The 19,462-nt window shown below is 43.6% G+C and overlaps 1 protein-coding gene across 1 annotated transcript in view; it reads right to left on the bottom strand.

The window, feature by feature from the left end:
- TMC2 (transmembrane channel like 2) overlaps positions 1-19,462 on the bottom strand; it is a gene marked incomplete at both ends in the record, with an annotated part of 63,005 nt that overhangs the window by 10,442 nt on the left and 33,101 nt on the right. The window contains 4 exons of the mRNA XM_080684607.1: positions 10,848-10,973; positions 13,832-14,071; positions 14,821-14,888; positions 19,179-19,307. Coding sequence (XP_080540733.1) covers positions 10,848-10,973; positions 13,832-14,071; positions 14,821-14,888; positions 19,179-19,307 — 563 coding nt within the window. The remainder of the gene's footprint in view (positions 1-10,847; positions 10,974-13,831; positions 14,072-14,820; positions 14,889-19,178; positions 19,308-19,462) is intronic.

Below are 19,462 nucleotides of genomic sequence, written 5' to 3'. Positions count from 1 at the left end.
GCTCTCTCTATCTGATGGAATGTGGACATGACCTACACATTTCTACCTCTCAGAGTGCTCAGTAAAAGGAGGCTAAAGGAATCATTCCTCTTATGGAAACCTGAAGAGGTGGGGGAGTAGCAGGGTTTCCTGTCTGCAAAAGAAGCTGCTTGTGTTTCCTGGGCACTGCCCCGTGCCAGGCTCTGTGCCCCCACTGGCTTTGATGAAACTTAATGAAGTAGAAATGATGATTCCCATCTTTACAAATCAGTATCCTGGGATTCAGAAATGTTAAGTAATTTGCCCAAGGCCAGCCCCTCTATTAGTGCTCCTCAGAGCCAACATTTGAAGCCAAAGCTCTTTTCACAATCGTCAAGTAAGGAGAGAGGCAGAGCTGCTAAGTATCTGCTCCAAGTTAGCCTAGAAATACAACTGCAGATGCCCTGAAAGTCCCCTGCTCAGTTGCACGGAAGAAATTTTTTTTCTGAGTTGCTGGATTTCAGCATCAGGCTCCCACTGGCTGACTTCAGGACTGGGTGTCCTTTGAGGTTATAATCTGGGCTTCCCTTTCACAGGACCTGCTGGGGGCTATGACCTGGACTGTACCACCTGAGAACAGAGAGGCCACTTGGGTTGGGTGCTCAGCCAGCCTGTTAGCTGAGAGCTTTTTAGGTTCATCCTAATTGCCACTTTTCTCCATGAATTTTAAGCCTTAGCTACTTCCCAACCTTCCTCTCATGTGGGCTGCCCATAGCCACTTGAGTAGAGTCTACAAGCTCTCTCCATACAGAGAAGGGAGGACGGGTAAAGGGACCACTCTCTGTTTTGGCACTTTCTTGGCACCAGGCCTTGCCCTTTCTCCTAATTAACAACCCATTTATAAGGGAGGAGCTGGAGGTTTAAAGTGTTTATGGGTGACTATGTTCCCCCTGAAGTTGCCTGCAAAGGTCAGGTTTGGTGTCTGGGTTTCAGAATCTTTTCAGGGGGTCCAGGGCAGTCCAGGTTGTTATAGCATGTCAGCCCTCTTTCATGCCAGGACTAGAGCAGATGTTTGGAATTGAGGTGTAAGGAAATACACCTATTTTGGAGAGCAGTTTAACACTATCTAAAGAGAACAAAGAACACATACCTATGACCCAACAGTTCCACTCCAAGAGATCTACTTTAGAGAAATTCTCACATGGAGACATATATGTACAAAGAGCACATTTGCAATAGCAAAAAAAAAAAAAAAAAAAAATAGAAACAACCTAACTATATCTATGCAGAGAAATGAATAAACTGGTTCATTCATTTATACAATGGAACATATAGCAATATTAGAATCTATACTCATGTATCTATACATGAATAAATCTCCTAAACATAATGTTGAGTGAAGAAAACTATGTAGCATGACCATTCATGAAAAATTTTTAAACTCAGAAAACAATAGTACATACACACATGATGAAAGTACCAAAATAAATATGAGAATGATTAAAGCTAATCAAAATAGCAGTTACCTTTGGAGAGGGAGGGAGAGAAAAGGATTGGGGAGAGCTTGAAGTGTATCTGTAACATTTTGCTTCTCTTAAAAAGACAGATCTGAAGCAAATATTGCTAGATGTTAACATCTAAATTTGTGATCACGTACATGGTTGTACTTTTCTGTATGTTAGTAATATTTCATAATTTAGAAAAAAAACACATATGAGGAGGAAAAAATGGTGGTGGAATAGATAGACGTGTCCCAAGCTTTGTCCTGGAGCAGACAGAAAGAACAGCTGAGGGTCACACAGGGAGTGTTTGTTGGTGAGTTGAGAAGGGACAGATATACTCCAGGAGATGGTGGGGGACTGCTGGATGGGGCTCCTCTGACCCGGCAGCCCCCACTGCTGCTAGGTTCCCTCCTGGAGTGACCGGCTCAAACGTGGAGACCGCACCATCTTGAAGGGGAAAGTGGTTGTTATCGGAAGCCTGAAAATCTACAACTGCGGCACCCACCAAAGAGCTGCAAACCTGAGAATATCAATCCTCAATTGGCGCAAACACGCGGATTCAGAGGAGCTCTACACCACAGAAAGGAGAGAGAGAACTACATAACCAGACACCCGGAGAAGAGAGACCATGGGGAGACAAAGAAACAGCCCACATAGGAAAGAAAAGCAGGCATCACCAGAAAAGAAAGTAAACGAAATGGAGGCAAGCAACCTGCCAGAGAAAGAATTCAGAGAAATGGTCTAAGGTGGCTGAAAAGAATGGAAGACAAATTCGACAATATGTGTAAGAACCAAGAGGAAATGAAGAAGAACCAAGAAGAAATGAAAAAGGACATCGCTGCTGTAAAGAACTCAATAGAAAGCATCAAGAGTAGACTAGAAGAAGCAGAGGACCACATGAGTGAGCTAGAAGACAAGGTAGGAAAAAAATACCCAAGTAGAGCAGCTTCTAGAAAAAAAATTAAAAAGCAGGAGAGCCTAAGGGAACTTTGGGACAACATGAAACAAAACAACATCTGCATAATAGGGGTTCCAGAAGGAATCTGAGCAAGGAATAGAAAACCTGTTTGAAGAAATAATGACAGAAAACTTCCCTGATATAGGGAAGAAAAAACCCACACAAATCCAAGAATCTCACAGAGTCCCAAGCAAAATGAACCCCAAAAGACCGACGCCAAGGCACATTATAATTAAATTGGCAAACACCAACGACAAAGTAAGAATCTTAAAAGTGGCCAGAGAGAGTCAGAAAGTTACCTACAAAGGAAACCCCATCAGACTAGCGACTGATTTCTCAACAGAAACTCATCAGAGCAGAAGGGAATTGAATGAAATATACAAAGTCATGCAAAGGAAGGGTCTGAATCCAAGAATACTGTACCCAGCAAGACTGTCAAACAAAATTGAAGGTGAAATCAGGAGCTTCACAGACAAAAAAGGACTAAGGGAATTTATTACCAACAAACCAGCAATTGAAGAAATGCTAAAGGGTCTGCTGTAAAAAAAAAGAAATAGGAAGCGAAGAAGGAACACAGGGGTAAAGAATAAAAATGGCGACAAATAAGCACCTATCAATAATAACTTTAAATGTAAATGGATTAAATGCACCAATCAAAAGACATAGGGTAACGGATTGGATAAGAAAATATGACCCATATATCTGCTGTCTACAAGAAACCCACCTCAGAAAAAAAGACGCACACAGACTGAGGGTGAAGGGATGGAAAAAGGTGTTACAGGTGAATGGAAATGAAAAAAAAGCTGGGGTAGCAATACTTATATCTGACAAATTAGATCTCAAAGTGAAGGACATAACAAGAGATAAGGAAGGCCACTTCATAATACTAAACGGAGCAATCCAACAAGAAGAAATAACTCTGGTAAACATATAGGCACCCAATACAGGAGCACCCAAATACATAAAAAAAAACTCCTGGAGGATATCAAGGGAGAGATTGACAGCAATACAATCATAGCAGGAGACTTTAATACCCCCCAACACCATTGGACAAATCCTCTAAACAAAAAATCAGCAAAGAAACATCAATCCTAAATGACTCACTAGACCAGGTAGAATTAATTGACATCTTCAGAACATTTCACCCCAAAGCCACAGAATATACATTCTTCTCAAGTGCACATGGGTCATTTTCAAAGATAGACTATATTGCCGAAACCAGTTTGGCTCAGTGGATAGAGCGTCGGCCTGCGGACTCAAGGGTCCCAGGTTCGATTCTGGTCAAGGGCATGTACCTTGGTTGCGGGCACATCCCCAGTGGGGGGTGTGCAGGAGGCAGCTGATCGATGTTTCTAACTCTCTATCCCTTTCCCTTCCTCTCTGTAAAAAATCAATAAAATATATATTTAAAAAAAAAAGATAGACTATATGTTGGGTCATAGGCAAAGTCTCTTCTAATTCAAGAAGATAGAAATCATATCAAGCATTTTCTCAGATCACAGTGGCATAAAACTGGAAATCAACTACAATAAAAACAATCCAAAAAAATCAAACACATAGAGACTAAACAGCATGCTATTAAACAATGACTGGGTTACCAGAGAGATCAAGGAAGAAATAAAAAACATCACAGCAACAAATGACAATGAAAACGCAACAATCCAAAATCTATGGGACACAGCGAAAGCGGTCTTGAGAGGGAAGTTCATAGCTCTACAAGCCTACTGCAAAAAGCAAGAAACAATGGTAATAAATTACCTAACCCTACAACTCAAAGAGTTAGAAAGAGAGCAACAAGAAAAGCCCAGTGTAAGCAGAAGGAAGGAAATAATAAAGATCAGAGTGGAGATAAATGACATTGAGACCAAAAAAAAAACAATACAAAAGATCAACAAAGCCAAGAGCTGGTTCTTTGAAAGGATAAACAAGATTGATGAACCTCTAGCCAGGCTCACCAAGGAGCAAAGAGAGAGGACCCAAATAAACAACATCAGAAATGAAAGAGGAGAAATAACAACAGACCCCACTGAAATAGAAAGGATTGTTAAAAAATACTATGAACAACTCTATTCCAACAAACTGGACAACCTGGAGGAAATGGACATATTCCTAGAAAAATATAACCTTCCAAAACTCAATCAGGAAGAATCTAAACATCACAATAGGCCAATAACTATGGAAGAAATTGAAGCAGTCATCAAAAAGCTTCCAGCAAACAAAAGCCCAGGGCCAGATGGCTTCACAGGGGAGTTTTATCAAACATTCAAGGAAGAACTAAAACCTATCCTCCTCAGACTATTCCAAAAGATTCAAGAGGAAGGAACACTTCCAAGCCCATTCTATGAAGACAGCATCACCCTAATATCAAAACAAGATAAAGACAACACAATGAAAGAGAATTACAGGCCAATATCCCTCATGAACATAGATGCCAAAATCCTCAACAAAATTCTAGCAAATCAGATCCAGCAGTATATCATAAAGATAATACACCATGACCAAGTAGGATTTATCTCAGGAATGCAAATGGTACAATATCCACAAATCAATAAATGTGATACATCACATAAACTGAGAGATAAAAATCACATAGTCATATCAATTGATGCAGAAAAAGCATTTGACAAAATCCCACACCCTTTCTTCATAAAAACTCTCAACAAGGTGGGAATAGAAGGATCATACCTCAACATAATAAAAGCCATATATGATAAACCCACAGCTAACATCATACTCAATGGGCAAAAACTAAAACCATTTCCTCTAAGAACAGGAACAAGACAGGGATGCCCACTCTCACCACTCCTGTTCGACATAGTACTGGAAGTATTAACCATTGCAATTAGACAAGAAGAAGAAATAAAAGACATCCAAATTGGAAAAGAAGTAAAGCTGTCCTTATTTGCAGATGACATGATATTGTACATAAAAAACCCGAAAGACTCCATTAAAAAACTAATAGACTTAATAAATGAATTTGGCAATGTAGCAGGATACAAAATTAATGCCAAGAAATCTATGGCATTTCTATACACCAATAGTGAACTTACAGAAAGAGAGACTAAAAAAGCAATCCCATTTACCATTGCACCAAAAAAATTAAGATACCTAGGAATAAACTTAACTAAGGAGGTAAAAGACCTATATGTGGAAAACTACAGGACACTGAAAAAAAGAGATAGAGGAAGACATAAACAGATGGAAGAACATACCATGTTCATGGATTGGGAGAATCAACATCATTAAAATGTCCATACTATCCAAAGCAATCTATAGATTCAATGCACTTCCCATTAAAATACCAACAGCATATTTCACAGACCTAGAAAGAACTCTCCAAAAATTCATCTGGAATAAAAAAGACCCCGATTAGCCACAGCAATCCTGAGAAAGAAGAACAAAGTAGGTGGGATCTCAATACCAGATTTCAAGCTGTACTACAAGGCCACTGTTCTCAAAACAGCCTGGTACTGGCACAAGAACAGACATATAGACCAATGGAATAGAATAGAGAGTCCAGATATCGACCCAAATCTCTATGCTCAATTAATATTTGACAAAGGAGGCATGAACATACAATGGAGTCAAGACAGTCTCTTCAATAAATGGTGTTGGGTAAATTGGACAGATACATGCAAAAAAATGAAACTAGACCACCAACTTACACCATACACAAAAATTAACTCAAAATGGATCAAGGACTTAAACATACGACGAGAAACCATAAAAATATTATAGGAATCCACAGGCAGAGAAATCTCAGACATATGCTGAAGCAATTTCTTCACCGATACTACTCCTAAGGTAATGAAAGCTAAAGAGAAAATAAACAAATGGGAATACATCAAAATAAAAAGCATTTGCACAGCAAAAGAAACCATCAACAAAACAACAAGAAAGCCCACTGTATGGGAGAACATATTTGCAAATGTTATCACTGATAAAGGTTTAATCTCCAACATCTATAGGGAACTTATACAACTTAATAAAAGGAAGATAAATGATCCAATAAAAAATGGGCAACGGACCTAAACAGAATCTTTTCAAAAGAAGACAGAAGGAAGGCCAAGAGACATATGAAAACATGCTCAAAGTCACTAATTATCCGAGAGATGCAAATCAAAACGACAATGTGGTGCCATCTCACACCTGTCAGAATGGCAACCATCAGCAAATCAACAAACGACAAGTGCTGGCAAGGATGTGGAGAAAAAAGAAACCTCGTGCACTGCTGGTGGGAATGCTGACTGGTACAGCCACTGTGGAGAACAGTACGGAGTTTCCTCAAAAAAACTAAAAATGGAGAGGATCCAAGATGGCGGTGTAGGTAAACACCTAAACTACTGCCTCGCACAACAATTTCAAAACTACAACTAAAAGAGAAAACGTCTATCACCCAGAACCACGGGAAAGCTGGCTGAGTGGAAGTTCTACAACTAGAAGGAAAGAGAAAAGAGCATTGAGATGTGCACAAGCGCTGAAAAGCTGAGGTACGGATGTGCGCGAATCGGGCTGGTGGCGGGCGACTGGGAGCGCTGCTTTTTTCAACCTGAAGGGAGACAAGCTCCCAATTACTCCGAACTCCAGTTTCTGGGGAGATGCGGGGGACCCAAACTCCTATGGGGAGAAGCGGGACTGTCTGCCATCGTGTCGGAAAGTGAGGGTGGCTTGCTTGCAGGGCTGCGCGCAGGAATAATTGTTTACTGCGCTGGGGTGTGGGATGCGGGGACGCGGTCGGAGACGCAGAGCTGGCTTACTGGCAGCCATTGCTGTTTGCCACGCCCTAGCCTAGTGATGCCCTGAGACCCCGCCCTGCACAACCTACAAACCCACCCAAGCTCCAAGCAGCGGCTTTAGCATATGAATGGCCTGCCCTAACGCAGCTTAACCTAGCAAACTTGCAGTCTGGGTCAGACAGCTCCAAAACCTCCAAACCCTAAGCAAAGAGGAGAAAACTGTAGCTCTCGCTGTAGCTCCTGCTGGGTGGCCTCAGACAGTAGCTGACCTGCACCCCATTGGAGATCCAGAAGCCAGTGTACCTAGTGGTCAGTGTGAGACACCAGATTTCAACTCCTCACATCCATAAGTGACACATTCAAGAGGCAGACTCAGTGAGCACCAAAGCCCCACTGAAACAAGTCCTGCACCATAAGTGTGTCTCCAGTGCAGCAGTTCTTCCATTATAGACACAGTGGGTCCTCACAGCCAATTGGCCTGGAGGTCAATTCCTCCCAGTGTACCAACAGCAATCAAGGCTTAACTACACCAAGACATTGCACTCAGCCCACAAAGGGGTGTACCAAGAGTGTCCACCTCAGGTGATTGGGGAGGCTGAGCTACTGGCCCCTATAGGTCACCTACCACACAAAGCCACTCCATCAACACAGGGAAGCAGCAAAATGCAGAGACAAAGAAACATGTCACGAATGAAAGAAATGGAGGAAAGCAAACTACTGGACGACATAGAGTTCAGAACCACATTTATAAGGTTACTCAAGAATCTTCTAAAAACCGCTGAGGAACTTAGTGAGACCTTTAAGGATCTTAATGAGAATGCCAAAAAAAAAAAAAAAAAAAAAAAAAAAAAAAAGGAAAAGGACCAGTCAGAAATTAAGCATACACTGTCTAAAATAAAGAATATACAGCCCTAACCGGTTTGGCTCGGTGGATAGAGCGTTGGCCTGCGGACTGAAAGGTCCCGGGTTCGATTCCGGCCAAGGGCATGTACCTTGGTTGCGGGCACATCCCCAGTGGGAGGTGTGCAGGAGGCAGCTGATTGATGTTTCTCTCCCATCAATGTTTCTAGCTCTCTGTCCCTCTTCCTTCCTCTCTGTAAAAAACCAATAAAATATATTAAAAAAAAAAAAAAAAGAATATACAGAAACTCAACTGTAAATCAGCGTACCCCAAGAATCAAACCAAAGATCTGAAATATGAGGAAACAAAAAACACCCAACCAGAAAAACAAAAAGAAAAAAGAATCCAAAAATATGAAGATAGTGTAAGGAGCCTCTGGGACAACTTTAAGCGTACCAACATCCGAATTTTTGGGGTGCCAGAAAAAGAGAGAGAGCAAAATATTGAAAACCTATTAGAAGAAATAATGACAGAAAACTTTCCCTACCTGGTGAAAGAAATAGACTTACAAGTTCAGGAAGCGCACAGAACCCCATACAAGAGGAATCCAAAGAGGACCACACCAAGACACATCATAATTAAAATGCCAAGGGCAAAAGACAAAGAGAGAATCTTGAAAGCAGCAAGAGAAAAATGGTTAGTTACCCTCAAGGGAGTACCCATACGACTGTCAGCTGATTTCTCGGCAGAAACTATGCAGGCCAGAAGGGAGTGGCAAGAAATATTCAAAGTGATGAACAGCAAGAACCTACAACCAAGATTACTCTACCCAGCAAAGCTATAATTCAGAGTTGAAGGTCAGATAAAGAGCTTCACAGACAAGAAAAAGCTAAAAACAAACCAGGATTACATGAAATGCTGAATTGTATTCTTTAAGAAGAGGAAGAAGAAAAAGGAAAAGATAAAAATTATGAACAAAATGACATCAAATACATATCTACCAACAAGTGAATCTAAAAATCAAGTGAATAAAAAATCTGAAGAACAGAATAGACTGGTGAATATAATAGAATCAGGGACATAGAAAGGGAGTGGACTGACAATTCTCAGGGGAACGGGGTGTGAGGGGTGCGGGAAGAGATTGGACAAAAATCTTACACCTATGGATGAAGACAGTGGCGGGGGGTAAGGGCATGGGGTGGGGTGGGGAATCAGGTGGAGGGGAGCTATGGGGGGGGGGAAGAGGAACACCTGTAATAATCTGAACAATAAAGATTTATTAAAAAAAAAAACAACAAAAAACCTAAAAGTGGAGCTCCCATTTGATCCAGTAACCTCACTTCTAGGAATATATCCCAAGAAACTAGAAACACCAATCAGAAAGGATATATGCACCCCTATGTTCATAGCAGCACAATTCACCATAGCTAAGATTTGGAAACAGCCTAAATGCCCATCAGCAGATGAGTGGATTAGAAAACTATGGTACATCTACACAATGGAATACTATGCTGCTATAAAAAAGAAGGAATTCTTACCATTTGCAGCAGCATGGATGGACCTGAAGAGCATTATGTTAAGTGAAATAAGCCAGGCAATGAAAGAAAAATACCACATGATCTCACTAATTTATGGAAAATAAAGAACATTATAACCTGATGAATAAAAAGATAGATACAGAGGCAGTAAAGCACCGAACAGACTGTCAAATTACAGTGGGAAGGCTGGGGAGTGTTGGGGAGGGGCGGAAAAAGATCAACCAAAGGACTTGGATGCATGCATATAAGCACACCAATGGACACATGACACTGGGGGGGCGGTGGGATAAGGGCATGTTACAGGGGTTAGGGGAGGCTGGGGAAGGTCAATGGGGGGAAAAAAAGGAGATATATGTACTAATATATGTAATATTTTAAACAATAAAAAAATTAAAAAAACACATGACAACAATAGATATTTATAAAGAAAAAACTAATACTTTCACTAGTATATTTTTGATGAGGTAATTCAAATTCAGGGCTCTAGCTTCCTGTCTTCTTTTTTCCTTCCTTCCCCTGGTCCTTCAAAGAGCTTTCATTGTTCTCCTACTATGCCCTAGGTGTGGGGCTGGTATTGTAGATACAGAAATCCTCAGACCCACCCACCATCCTCAGGGGTTTCTCAGCATTTGAGAGGGATAGTGATGAATGAAGGAGCCAGATGCTAGGGCACAGGATGCTCTGTGGAGAAGTCCCATGGGCCCTGCAGGGACAGGCTGAATCAGCCCCTAAGGTTTCTCAGAGACTCAGAGCCAGAGGTCTTTGATATTTCTAGTGAATGTTTAAGAGGGTGTTACAGACACTATCAGCACCCACCCATATTCCTTGGCCCCTATCTTTCAATATGCTCCCTGAAAACTTGCAGCTGCCAGTACCTTTACCTCTGTGCCTGGAGCTTCCCCTGCAGCCCCCTGCACAGAAACCATTCTCTCTGGGAATATTCCTGGCCTGTATTGCTGGTCAATGAACCAATGCCTCTCCCCTCCCGAGATTCCCAGCAGCATTCAACCAGTGACTGATGGGAGCTGGTGTGCAAATGCCCCAGATCCCTACCCTTGAGTGAGGTAACTCTGAAGCACACTGTTTCCAGAATTCTCCAGCAGGACCAACATCATCCCAATGATAATAAAGCAGCTTCCTGTTTGTCTACCCTACTCTCTTCCCCAAAAAACTACTTGCATTTGAATCATTGTCTCAGGATCTGCATCTGGGACATCCAGAAGAAGAGGGCAAGAAAGAAAGATCTGCTAAGGAAGTTTCAACTATGAAGGGGAGGTTTCAATGAGGCCGAGCCAGAGGTCTTGGCTAACTTACAACATCAGCAGGATGGCTGGAATAATCAGGCCTGGATTGGCGATGAACGCAAAGATCTTGCCCAGGAAGGTTGGAAAATCATTTTCAACCGTCTCTCGGATGACGTCATACATTCTGTTTTTCCCACTGGAAAGAAGAGGACACATTACAGCATGCTGCAAAGCTCACACGGCACACGACTGTGTGCATGCCCCTCCCAAAGCTGCTGCTCACCACTGAGCCGGAAGAACCACAGATCTGCCCCTAATGGACTGCAAATAAAAATGCCCCCCAAGGGGCTGCCCTTTTGGCTTGGGATTATAGCCAGGTCAGTGCCCTCACAACTTCTCAAACTACATTGGCCTCGTGCATCTGACATCTTATGGGTGCTCGCCTACACTTTCATGGGAGAAAATTGCCTGTAATATAGCTATGGGACTGACACAGAGCTTCCCATGCATGGGAATAGTTCTCTAAAGGCTGACGTGATGGATGACATCATGGTGCCTCTTGATTTTTTACTATCAGGCTCTTTACAGAAAAGGTTAGCTGATTCCTGGTGTAGATAATACTTCTTACCTCATAGCATTGTGATGAGTACCAGCTACCCTCAACTTGGGCAGGACTCAGGCTTAACAAACTTGCATATATGCCTTAGTATGGATTTGCACACTCCTCTAAGCACTTTACAAATAATAACACACTAAATCCTCAAAACAATCCTAGGCCCTACTGTTATTTCCCTCTTATAGGCATGAACCTGTGGTGTAGGGAGCTAAGAAAGCTGCTCAAGATGACCCAGCTGGCAAGCGACAGAGCTGGTTCTAGAATCTATGTACTCTAAATCAGAGGGCTGGCAATTCTTTTCTGAAAAGAGATAAATAATAAAGATTTTAGGTTTTGTGAGCCAGAAGGTCTCTGTTGGAATTACTCACTTCTGCTGTGGTATCGAGAAAGCAGCTGTAGACTATATGTAAGCAAACAGGTGTGGCCGTGTTCCAATAAAACTGTGTTTATAAAAGCAGGTTGGTGGTCTGGATTTGGTCCATGGGCTACAGTTTACCAACCCCTATTTTTAGCTATATGCTGTGCAACGCTGCCCATTTCATTCATTTATGTTGCTTGTCTGGAACGGATCTAAAGCCTGAGTCTCTCCATGTAAAAGTAAATTTCTATGAAGTGAAGGGTCTAGTTTAAGCATTGACCCAGTGTTCTTTTTTAGACAGTGGGTATAAAGCCACGAAAAAGGAAGCAAAAACCACACCCTCATGGAGCTTATGTCCTGGTGGAGGAGACAGACAACAAACAAGATAAATAGGCAGAAGGAATGGCATGTAGATGTTAGTAAGGAGATAGAATAAGCAGAAACAATGGTAAGTTTGTGTGTGTGTGTGTGTGTGTGTGTGTGTGTGTGTGATTTTAGTTAGGGTCTCCAGGGAAGGCCTCACTGACCTTTGAATAAAGACCTGAAACAAGTGAGAGGAAGCTATGAAAATATCTACGGAATGAATGTTCCAGCCATTGCTGGGTTTTGATCAGAGGAGTGACAGGAAGGAGGTGGCAACCATGTTTCCTGCTGAGTTCCATTTTCAGGTCCCTTCCCCTTCCATCTGGGTGGAGGCTGTCAGGGCCTCTCAGGGTAGCAGATGAAGCGGGGTAGGGCAGCTGGTGAGGGCCTGCATGGTACAGGCCCATTCACTGGCCTCCTGCCTGGGGACAGGCGGGCAGCCTCAGCAAAGGGGCACTGGCATTTGTACCCAGAGCCCAACCCTCCAAACCTTGCTCAGGAAGACTTCCACCACCCGTGCCATGTGGTTCTCCCTGCAGCCTGGCATTCAGGCTTTCTACACTACATCTAGCCCCCCACCTCTTTCCTTCTGTCTGAACCTCTGATCAGGCAGATTATAGTCTGTTGTGAGCACTCCTGCTACTCTCTCCTTTGAGCTCCCAAGACACTCACTGTGGGGCACTAACTACAGTGCTGTATCTAGCTAAGTCCTTTATAAACTGAGCAGCATTTCCCAAAGTGTGTTGATCCACACTGGTAGGCAGGGCACGGACTGGAGTGAGGCGGGTGAGGCTCTGGGGTGCACAATTTAAGGAGGTATTCACTCTGAGGCTCGTGCAAATGCAGGGTTGGCACCTCACCCTACTCCCGGCCCTGGATGGGTGTTACATGAAGGAAGGGTCTGTGGCCAATAAGGATAGAAACATTAGCTTGCACATCTTATCTTATTGCATGATTCCTCCAAGCCTTTAGTACAGGAGCTGCATCGAGCATTTCTGAGTGAGGAGGTGGCAGATAAGAGAGTCAGCATGTTCCAAATTGCTTTAACCACAGACTCCTTTTTATGGAGTAGAGAGAGGGCTTTGTTTCCAGAAGGTCTCACATTTGGAAAGAGAGCAGTAGAGGTACAGATTTCTCAATGTACCTCCTTATATAATTATTGATCTCTTTATACAATGTCCAGTCTCCCAAACTAGTCTGATGTATACCCTGAACCCACAGTGCTGGCAAATGCTCACAAAACATGGAGTACCAGTCAAGAGCCTTAGTAGCTGCTTCACATTTGAATGGCGCTTGTCAATACTGTATATGGTCATTTCATCTTCAGAATACCTCCTCCTCCCACTCCCCTACCCCCATCCCTGTTATGTTACTTATCCATATGTTAAAACGTAGAACTGTGCTATCCAATATGGTAGCCATTAACCATATGGGGTTATTAAAATTAATTCAAATGAAAGAAAATTAGCAAGTCAATTTCTCGGTCCTCACTTCAAGTATTCAACAGCCACATGGCTGGTGGCTACCATATTGGATTGTGCAGACATAGGACATTTCCATCCTGCAAAAAACTGCTGAGGAGCACTAATGATTTGCCCAAAGCTCCATGGCCTTTCGAAGGCTGATGTGACACCAGAACTGGAATTCTGAGCCACTGCTCTCTGAGCAGACTGCCTGGGGGCGGGGGAGCTTCTCTCATGCAACCAAGGCTGTGCACCTGAACGGCCCACAGTCAAAGGAGGGCGGGAGGGACATGATGGTGTAGGCCACTGGCAGGAGGCTGAGGAAGAGCACCAGCAGCAGGAGGCCCATGTAGAAGTTGTTGGATCGGGAGGCTTTGAACACGCGTTCGTGGGGCACGTTACTGCTCATCACCGCCCAGCACTGGAAATACATGGAGGTCAGCAGGCGCAGCACATTGATGCCCACCAGTCCTGGAGCATAGAAGGAGCCCATCCTGGAGGGGCAGAAACACACACCTGGTTGGTCTGGCAGCAGGAGAGGCCAGGGAAGCGTGACAGAAGGAAATGGGATTGATGGCTTAGGGAGGAGGCCCCACCTTCTCTGCAGGTCCCAAGGGAAGGGGCTTCCCATTTAACCAGGACATTTATCACCATACCATAGCCATTCATTCCTCAAAAGGAGACACTCTGAGCATTATTGCCTCAGCACCAGGCATCTAGCAAATTATACGGCCTCCTGTCTCTTTCTCCATGGTCTCCCTAAAATAACATTACTGCTCAGAAAAGTATTTGAAAATTCTCAAATTAAAAGAATTGGACATTGACTTGCACTGAGCCATTGGCATCTTGAAAGTCTTTGGCTGAAGTTATACAACCTCCTTTAACTCCCTCCTCAGAGGAAGAAGTTCCTTAGTTCATTTATCTCCCTCCTCTCCTTTCTTTCTTTCCTTCCCTTTCCTTCTCTCCCCACTTTTTCCTTTCTGCCTTCTTCCCTCTCTCCTTCCCCTGTCCCCCTCTTCTTTCTGTTTTCCTTCTCTCTCCACCTCTTCTCTTCTTCCCTCACTATGCCCACCATAGCACAGGGGTGGGCAGACACTGCTGGTTCTCATCTAGTCCCACGCCCTGTTTTTCAAGTGAAAGGAGGGAGCTCCAGCCTCTCCCAGCTAGTTGAGAGGCCAAGCCTGAGATTCCAGTTTTCGGACTCCCCAAATGAGGTGATCCCCAGATGAACAGGGTAACTCACCAGATCATGCCTTGGTTGAAGATCAAACCAAGCACATTTCCACTAATATCAAACTCAGCATATGAAGGCTGCCGAGAGATAAAGGGTAGGGAGATGGGGGGAGAAAAAGGAAACATGTTAGATGATGTCAGCCAGACACTACTACCAGCCACTGGCCAAGCCAGGGCCTCTCCATTCCAAAGAGAGAGGAACTGTTGATTCAGGGTTCTGCTTCTTTAACATACAGGGTGTACCCGCAAAGTGCATACACACTGTAACAGCTGATAGCTTAATTTTAAAAATGAAATGTACTTTAATAAACACTGCCTTTATAATTATTCAAAGTGTATGTATACATTTTTGAGGGGACACCCTTCAACTTTTAAAGAAATAGTTTGAAGTTCTCAAAGTGGAAACTTTTTTCAATGTCCTTTTCAAGAATAAAATGTGAGTTTTTACCGTTTAGGGCCTGTGGGCTAATTGTGTACTCTTGAGAGGACCCTGGCCCCCAAGAGAATATATTACCAATGCTCTTATCAGAAATGCACCTTGAAATTATAATCAAGGAGTAATTCTAATAAATAATGAAAATGCAAATGATTAAACGAGGACTTTGAGAAGGAAGCTTAAAAAAACAAAACAAAACAAAAAATAAGTAAATCACTCCCCTAATTCCCTTTTCTCCTTCTCATCATTCTCTAGTCTTAGAGCATTCATGGAAAAGAAAAAGCTTAGCTAGATACATATTTTCAGCCTGACTCAGATTTTCAGAGTTTGGGAGATTTGTGAAGTATTTGAAAGAATACAAATTTGTGAGCACTTGGGGATTTGTGAGCACTGGGGAGTCGGGGTCCTCATGAAACATGGTTAAAACTACTTCTCAATTTGCCTTCCAGGGGTGGAGATAACAGGTTACAGGAATGAGAGAAGGAGGAATGTGAAGTTAGGAGAAAGAAAAAGGAAGGTCAGGCAAGCATGAATCAAAGGAGGAAGTATGTACAAATCTAAACTCATGAAGGTTAAATCTTGGGAATTTACAATTTAATATTTTAAAATATTAAAAAAAACTTTTTTTATCTTCTGGGTTTTGTATTTGCTTAGAAAAATCTGCCTCATCACAACATTATATGCACACTGAAAGGAAATTAATTAGAAGAAATATTTTAGAGACCGGGAGGGACCAAGGGAGGTTGGCTCCAGGGCATGTCGGCCTTCTCACCCAGTCCTGATCTACTGGACCCCAGCAGCAAGCTAACCTACCAGTTGGAGAGTCTGCCCCCTGGTGGTCAGTGCGTGTTATAGTGATTGGTTGAACGGTCGAATACTTAGCATATTAGGCTTTTATGTATATAGACATGCTTTCTTTTAGAAAGTTACGACTTCATATTTTGATGTTTAAAACTTTGATTCTGCTGCAATTTATTTATTTAGGTAAAATAAGTGAGAGATATAGTTCTCTTTCCAATGGTTAACCAGTTGTCTCAACCCATTTGTTATATAATTCTTTGTTTTCCCACTGGTTTGAAAGACTCCCTGTATTGTTAATTAAATTCCCATATTGATTGTACCTATTTTTGGACTTTCTATCCTATCCATTGATATGTCTGTCCATTCCCTAGTACCAGTTTTAGTCTCTATAGCTTCAGAGGTGTTTTTTTTTTTAAGAAACAATTTTATTTGTTGATGTTGTTAATCCTCACCTGAGGATATTTTTCCATTGGTTTTTACAGAGAATGGAAGGAAAAGAGAGAGAGAGAGAGATAGAGAAACATCGATGTGAGAGAAACGCATTGATTGGTTGCCTCCCACACATGGGCTTGGGGATGGAGCCTGCAACCAATGTATGTGCCCTTGACCAGAATCAAACCCGGGATATTTCAGCCCTCAGGCTGAGGCTCTATCCACTGAGCAAAACTGGCTAGGACTAGAGTATCCTATCTAATAAAAGAGTAATATGCAAATTAACCACCACTCCACTACAACAACAAGCCATGCCCACAAAGCCACGCCCACCAGCCAATCAGGAGTGAATATGCAAATAAACCCAACCAAGATGGCTACAGCCACAGAGAGCAGGAGGGAGGCTTGGGTTTCACCGGCAATGGAGGAAGCCAAGCTTTCCGCCTGCCCTTGCCGGCCTAGGCCTCCACTCAAGGCTGCAAAGTTTCAATGATAGAAGATACATAAACCCAAACAGAAATGGCAGCAGCCACCGAGCTGGAAAGAGCAGGAGGCTAGGGTTGCCCCCGGCGATGGAGGAAGCCAAGCTTTCTGCACACCCTGGCCGGCCCAGGCCTTGCTTAAGGCTACAAAGTTTCAATTATAGAAGATACATAAATCCCAATAGAAATGGCTGCCACCATGGAGCAAGCAGAAGGCTTGGCTTCGCTCCAGGCTACAAAGTTTCAATTGTAGAAGATAAATAAACCCCAGATACCAGGGCCTCCGCTTGGGTCGCCAGGGGGCGTGGCCGGCCTGCAAACCACCACAGGCCCCTCGCCCAGGCCACCTCACGCCCCAAGGGAACCCCCACCCTGATCTGGGGCACCCTTCAGGGCAAACCAGCTGGCCCCCACCCGTGCACCAGGCCTCTATCCTATCTAATAAAAGAGTAATATGCAGATTGACCATCACTCCAACACACAAGATGGCTGCCCCCATGTGGACACAAGATGGCCACCACAAGATGGCCAGCAGGGGAGGGCAGTTAGGGGTGACCAGGCCTGCAGGGGAGGGCAGTTAGGGGCAAACAGGCTGGCAGGGGAGCAGTTAAGCATCAATCAGGCTGGCAGTGGAGTGGTTAGGGGGGTGATCAGGCTGGCAGGCAGAAGCAGTTAGGGGCAATCAGGAAGGCAGGCAGGCGAGCAGTTGGGAGCCAGCAGTCCTGGATTGTGAGAGGGATGTCCGACTGCCCGTTTAGGCCCAATCCCGGTGTGGGATCGGGCCTAAACGGGCAGTCGGACATCCCTCAAGGGGTCCCAGATTGGAGAGGGTGCAGGCTGGGCTGAGGGACACACACCCCCGTGCACGAATTTCGTTCCCCGGGCCTCTAGTATTTTAATATAAGGGTAGGTCTAGTCCCTTTCATTCTGCTGTTCTAATTATTTTCCAGGTTATTTTCACAAGATTATTTTTCAAATGAACCTTAGGATTATTTTGAGATTTTGTTGAACTTAATAAATTAATTTGAGAGCAATGACATCTTAGCAATGCCATGACATAAAGATGCCATCTTTTTTGAGCACGAGGTTCTTGCACCATTGTTCTCAGATAAGATATGAAGTTTTCCTCACTGAGGAGGAGTTGAGGAGGCCTGTGTAAACTGAGGCTGGTGACTAAAAGAAAAAATATGACAGTGACCTATACTTGGGCCCTTACCTGGGCCAGGTACCCTGCTGCCGGCGAGGATGAGGATGACATAGTAAACAAAAGTTGGAGCTTGGTTAAGGGGAGGTCCCTCCCAAGACCAGTGACCACTGGGTGGGCAAGTGAGATGTTTAGGTAGAGACTCACAGGAGAGATGGGGTCTTGGGTTCTGCCAGATCATAGAAGGCCACATGAGAGAGGAAATGACACACATTTAGAATGAGCAGTCTCCCAGGTAGATGGGGAAGAGGAGTAGCCAGGTGAGGAATAAGAACCAAAGAGGTTAGTCAAAGCACAATCCAGAAGACAGAACCAATGGTTACTGTGTTCGTGGCGTGTTTCAGGAATTTCTGAAACATTCATGTCCACATCTGCCCTGCTGCATTCTAGGATTTCATTAGCGTTTCATAAATTAGGAACTGCCATGCCCAGCCGGTGTGGCTCAGTGGTTGAGGGTCAACTTATGAACCAGGAGGTCAAGGTTCGATTCTTGGTCAAGGCACATGCCCGGGTTGTGGGCTCCATCCCCAGTGTGGGGTGTGCAGGAGGCAGCTGATTAATGATTCTCTCTCATCATTGAAGTTTCTATCTTTCTCTCCCTCTCCCTTCTTCTCTGAAATCAAGAAAAATATACTTTAAAAAATTAGGAGCTACCATTTCCTCTTATCACTTCACTCTGTTTCTGTAGCTTGCACAGTGTGGACTTCGAAGTCTAGTGTTCTTTGTCTTCCCTAGTGAGAATCGATGCTGCTTTGGCATTTCTCTGCTCAGCAATGAAGTGTGTGGTCCACCTTTCCCAAGGCCAAACGCCTCCATTTTCCAGATAAGAATGTCAATTGTTAATTTCATTGGGAAAAGGCAGATAAACACTTAAAGGAAATGCACATTAAATACTTTTCTACTTCACAGAGCAGAGACTGGCATTAAACATCTAAAGAAATGCACAAGATGCCTGTGACTCTATCAAAGGGGATGGTTCAAACAACTTTCTGCGGAATATCTGTGAAACGTACAAATCCAGCCTCCAGGTCCCAGCACCAGCAGTAGTTCATGAACCGGACAAAACAAGCCCTCAGGAAGTCCCCCAGAAGGATGGTGATGTACGTTACCAGCATGTCGGACACCGTCAACCTCACGAATTCCTGCAAGGAGGAGCACACGGGAAGGGTGGTCAGGGTTGGACCTTGCCCACCTCTCCCAACTGACTGCAGCCATGCAAACTCTCCCCCACCCACCTGCATTCTTCTCTGTGATCCTCTGAATTTGGAGGCACAGTGGTGGTGGTGCGGAGCAAAGA

This window comes from Plecotus auritus (genome assembly GCF_963455305.1).
Source record: "Plecotus auritus genome assembly, chromosome: 8".
NCBI lineage: Eukaryota > Metazoa > Chordata > Mammalia > Chiroptera > Vespertilionidae > Plecotus > Plecotus auritus.
The sequence above is the reverse complement of the archived record's forward strand: the minus strand, read 5'-3'. Positions and strand labels throughout refer to the sequence as shown.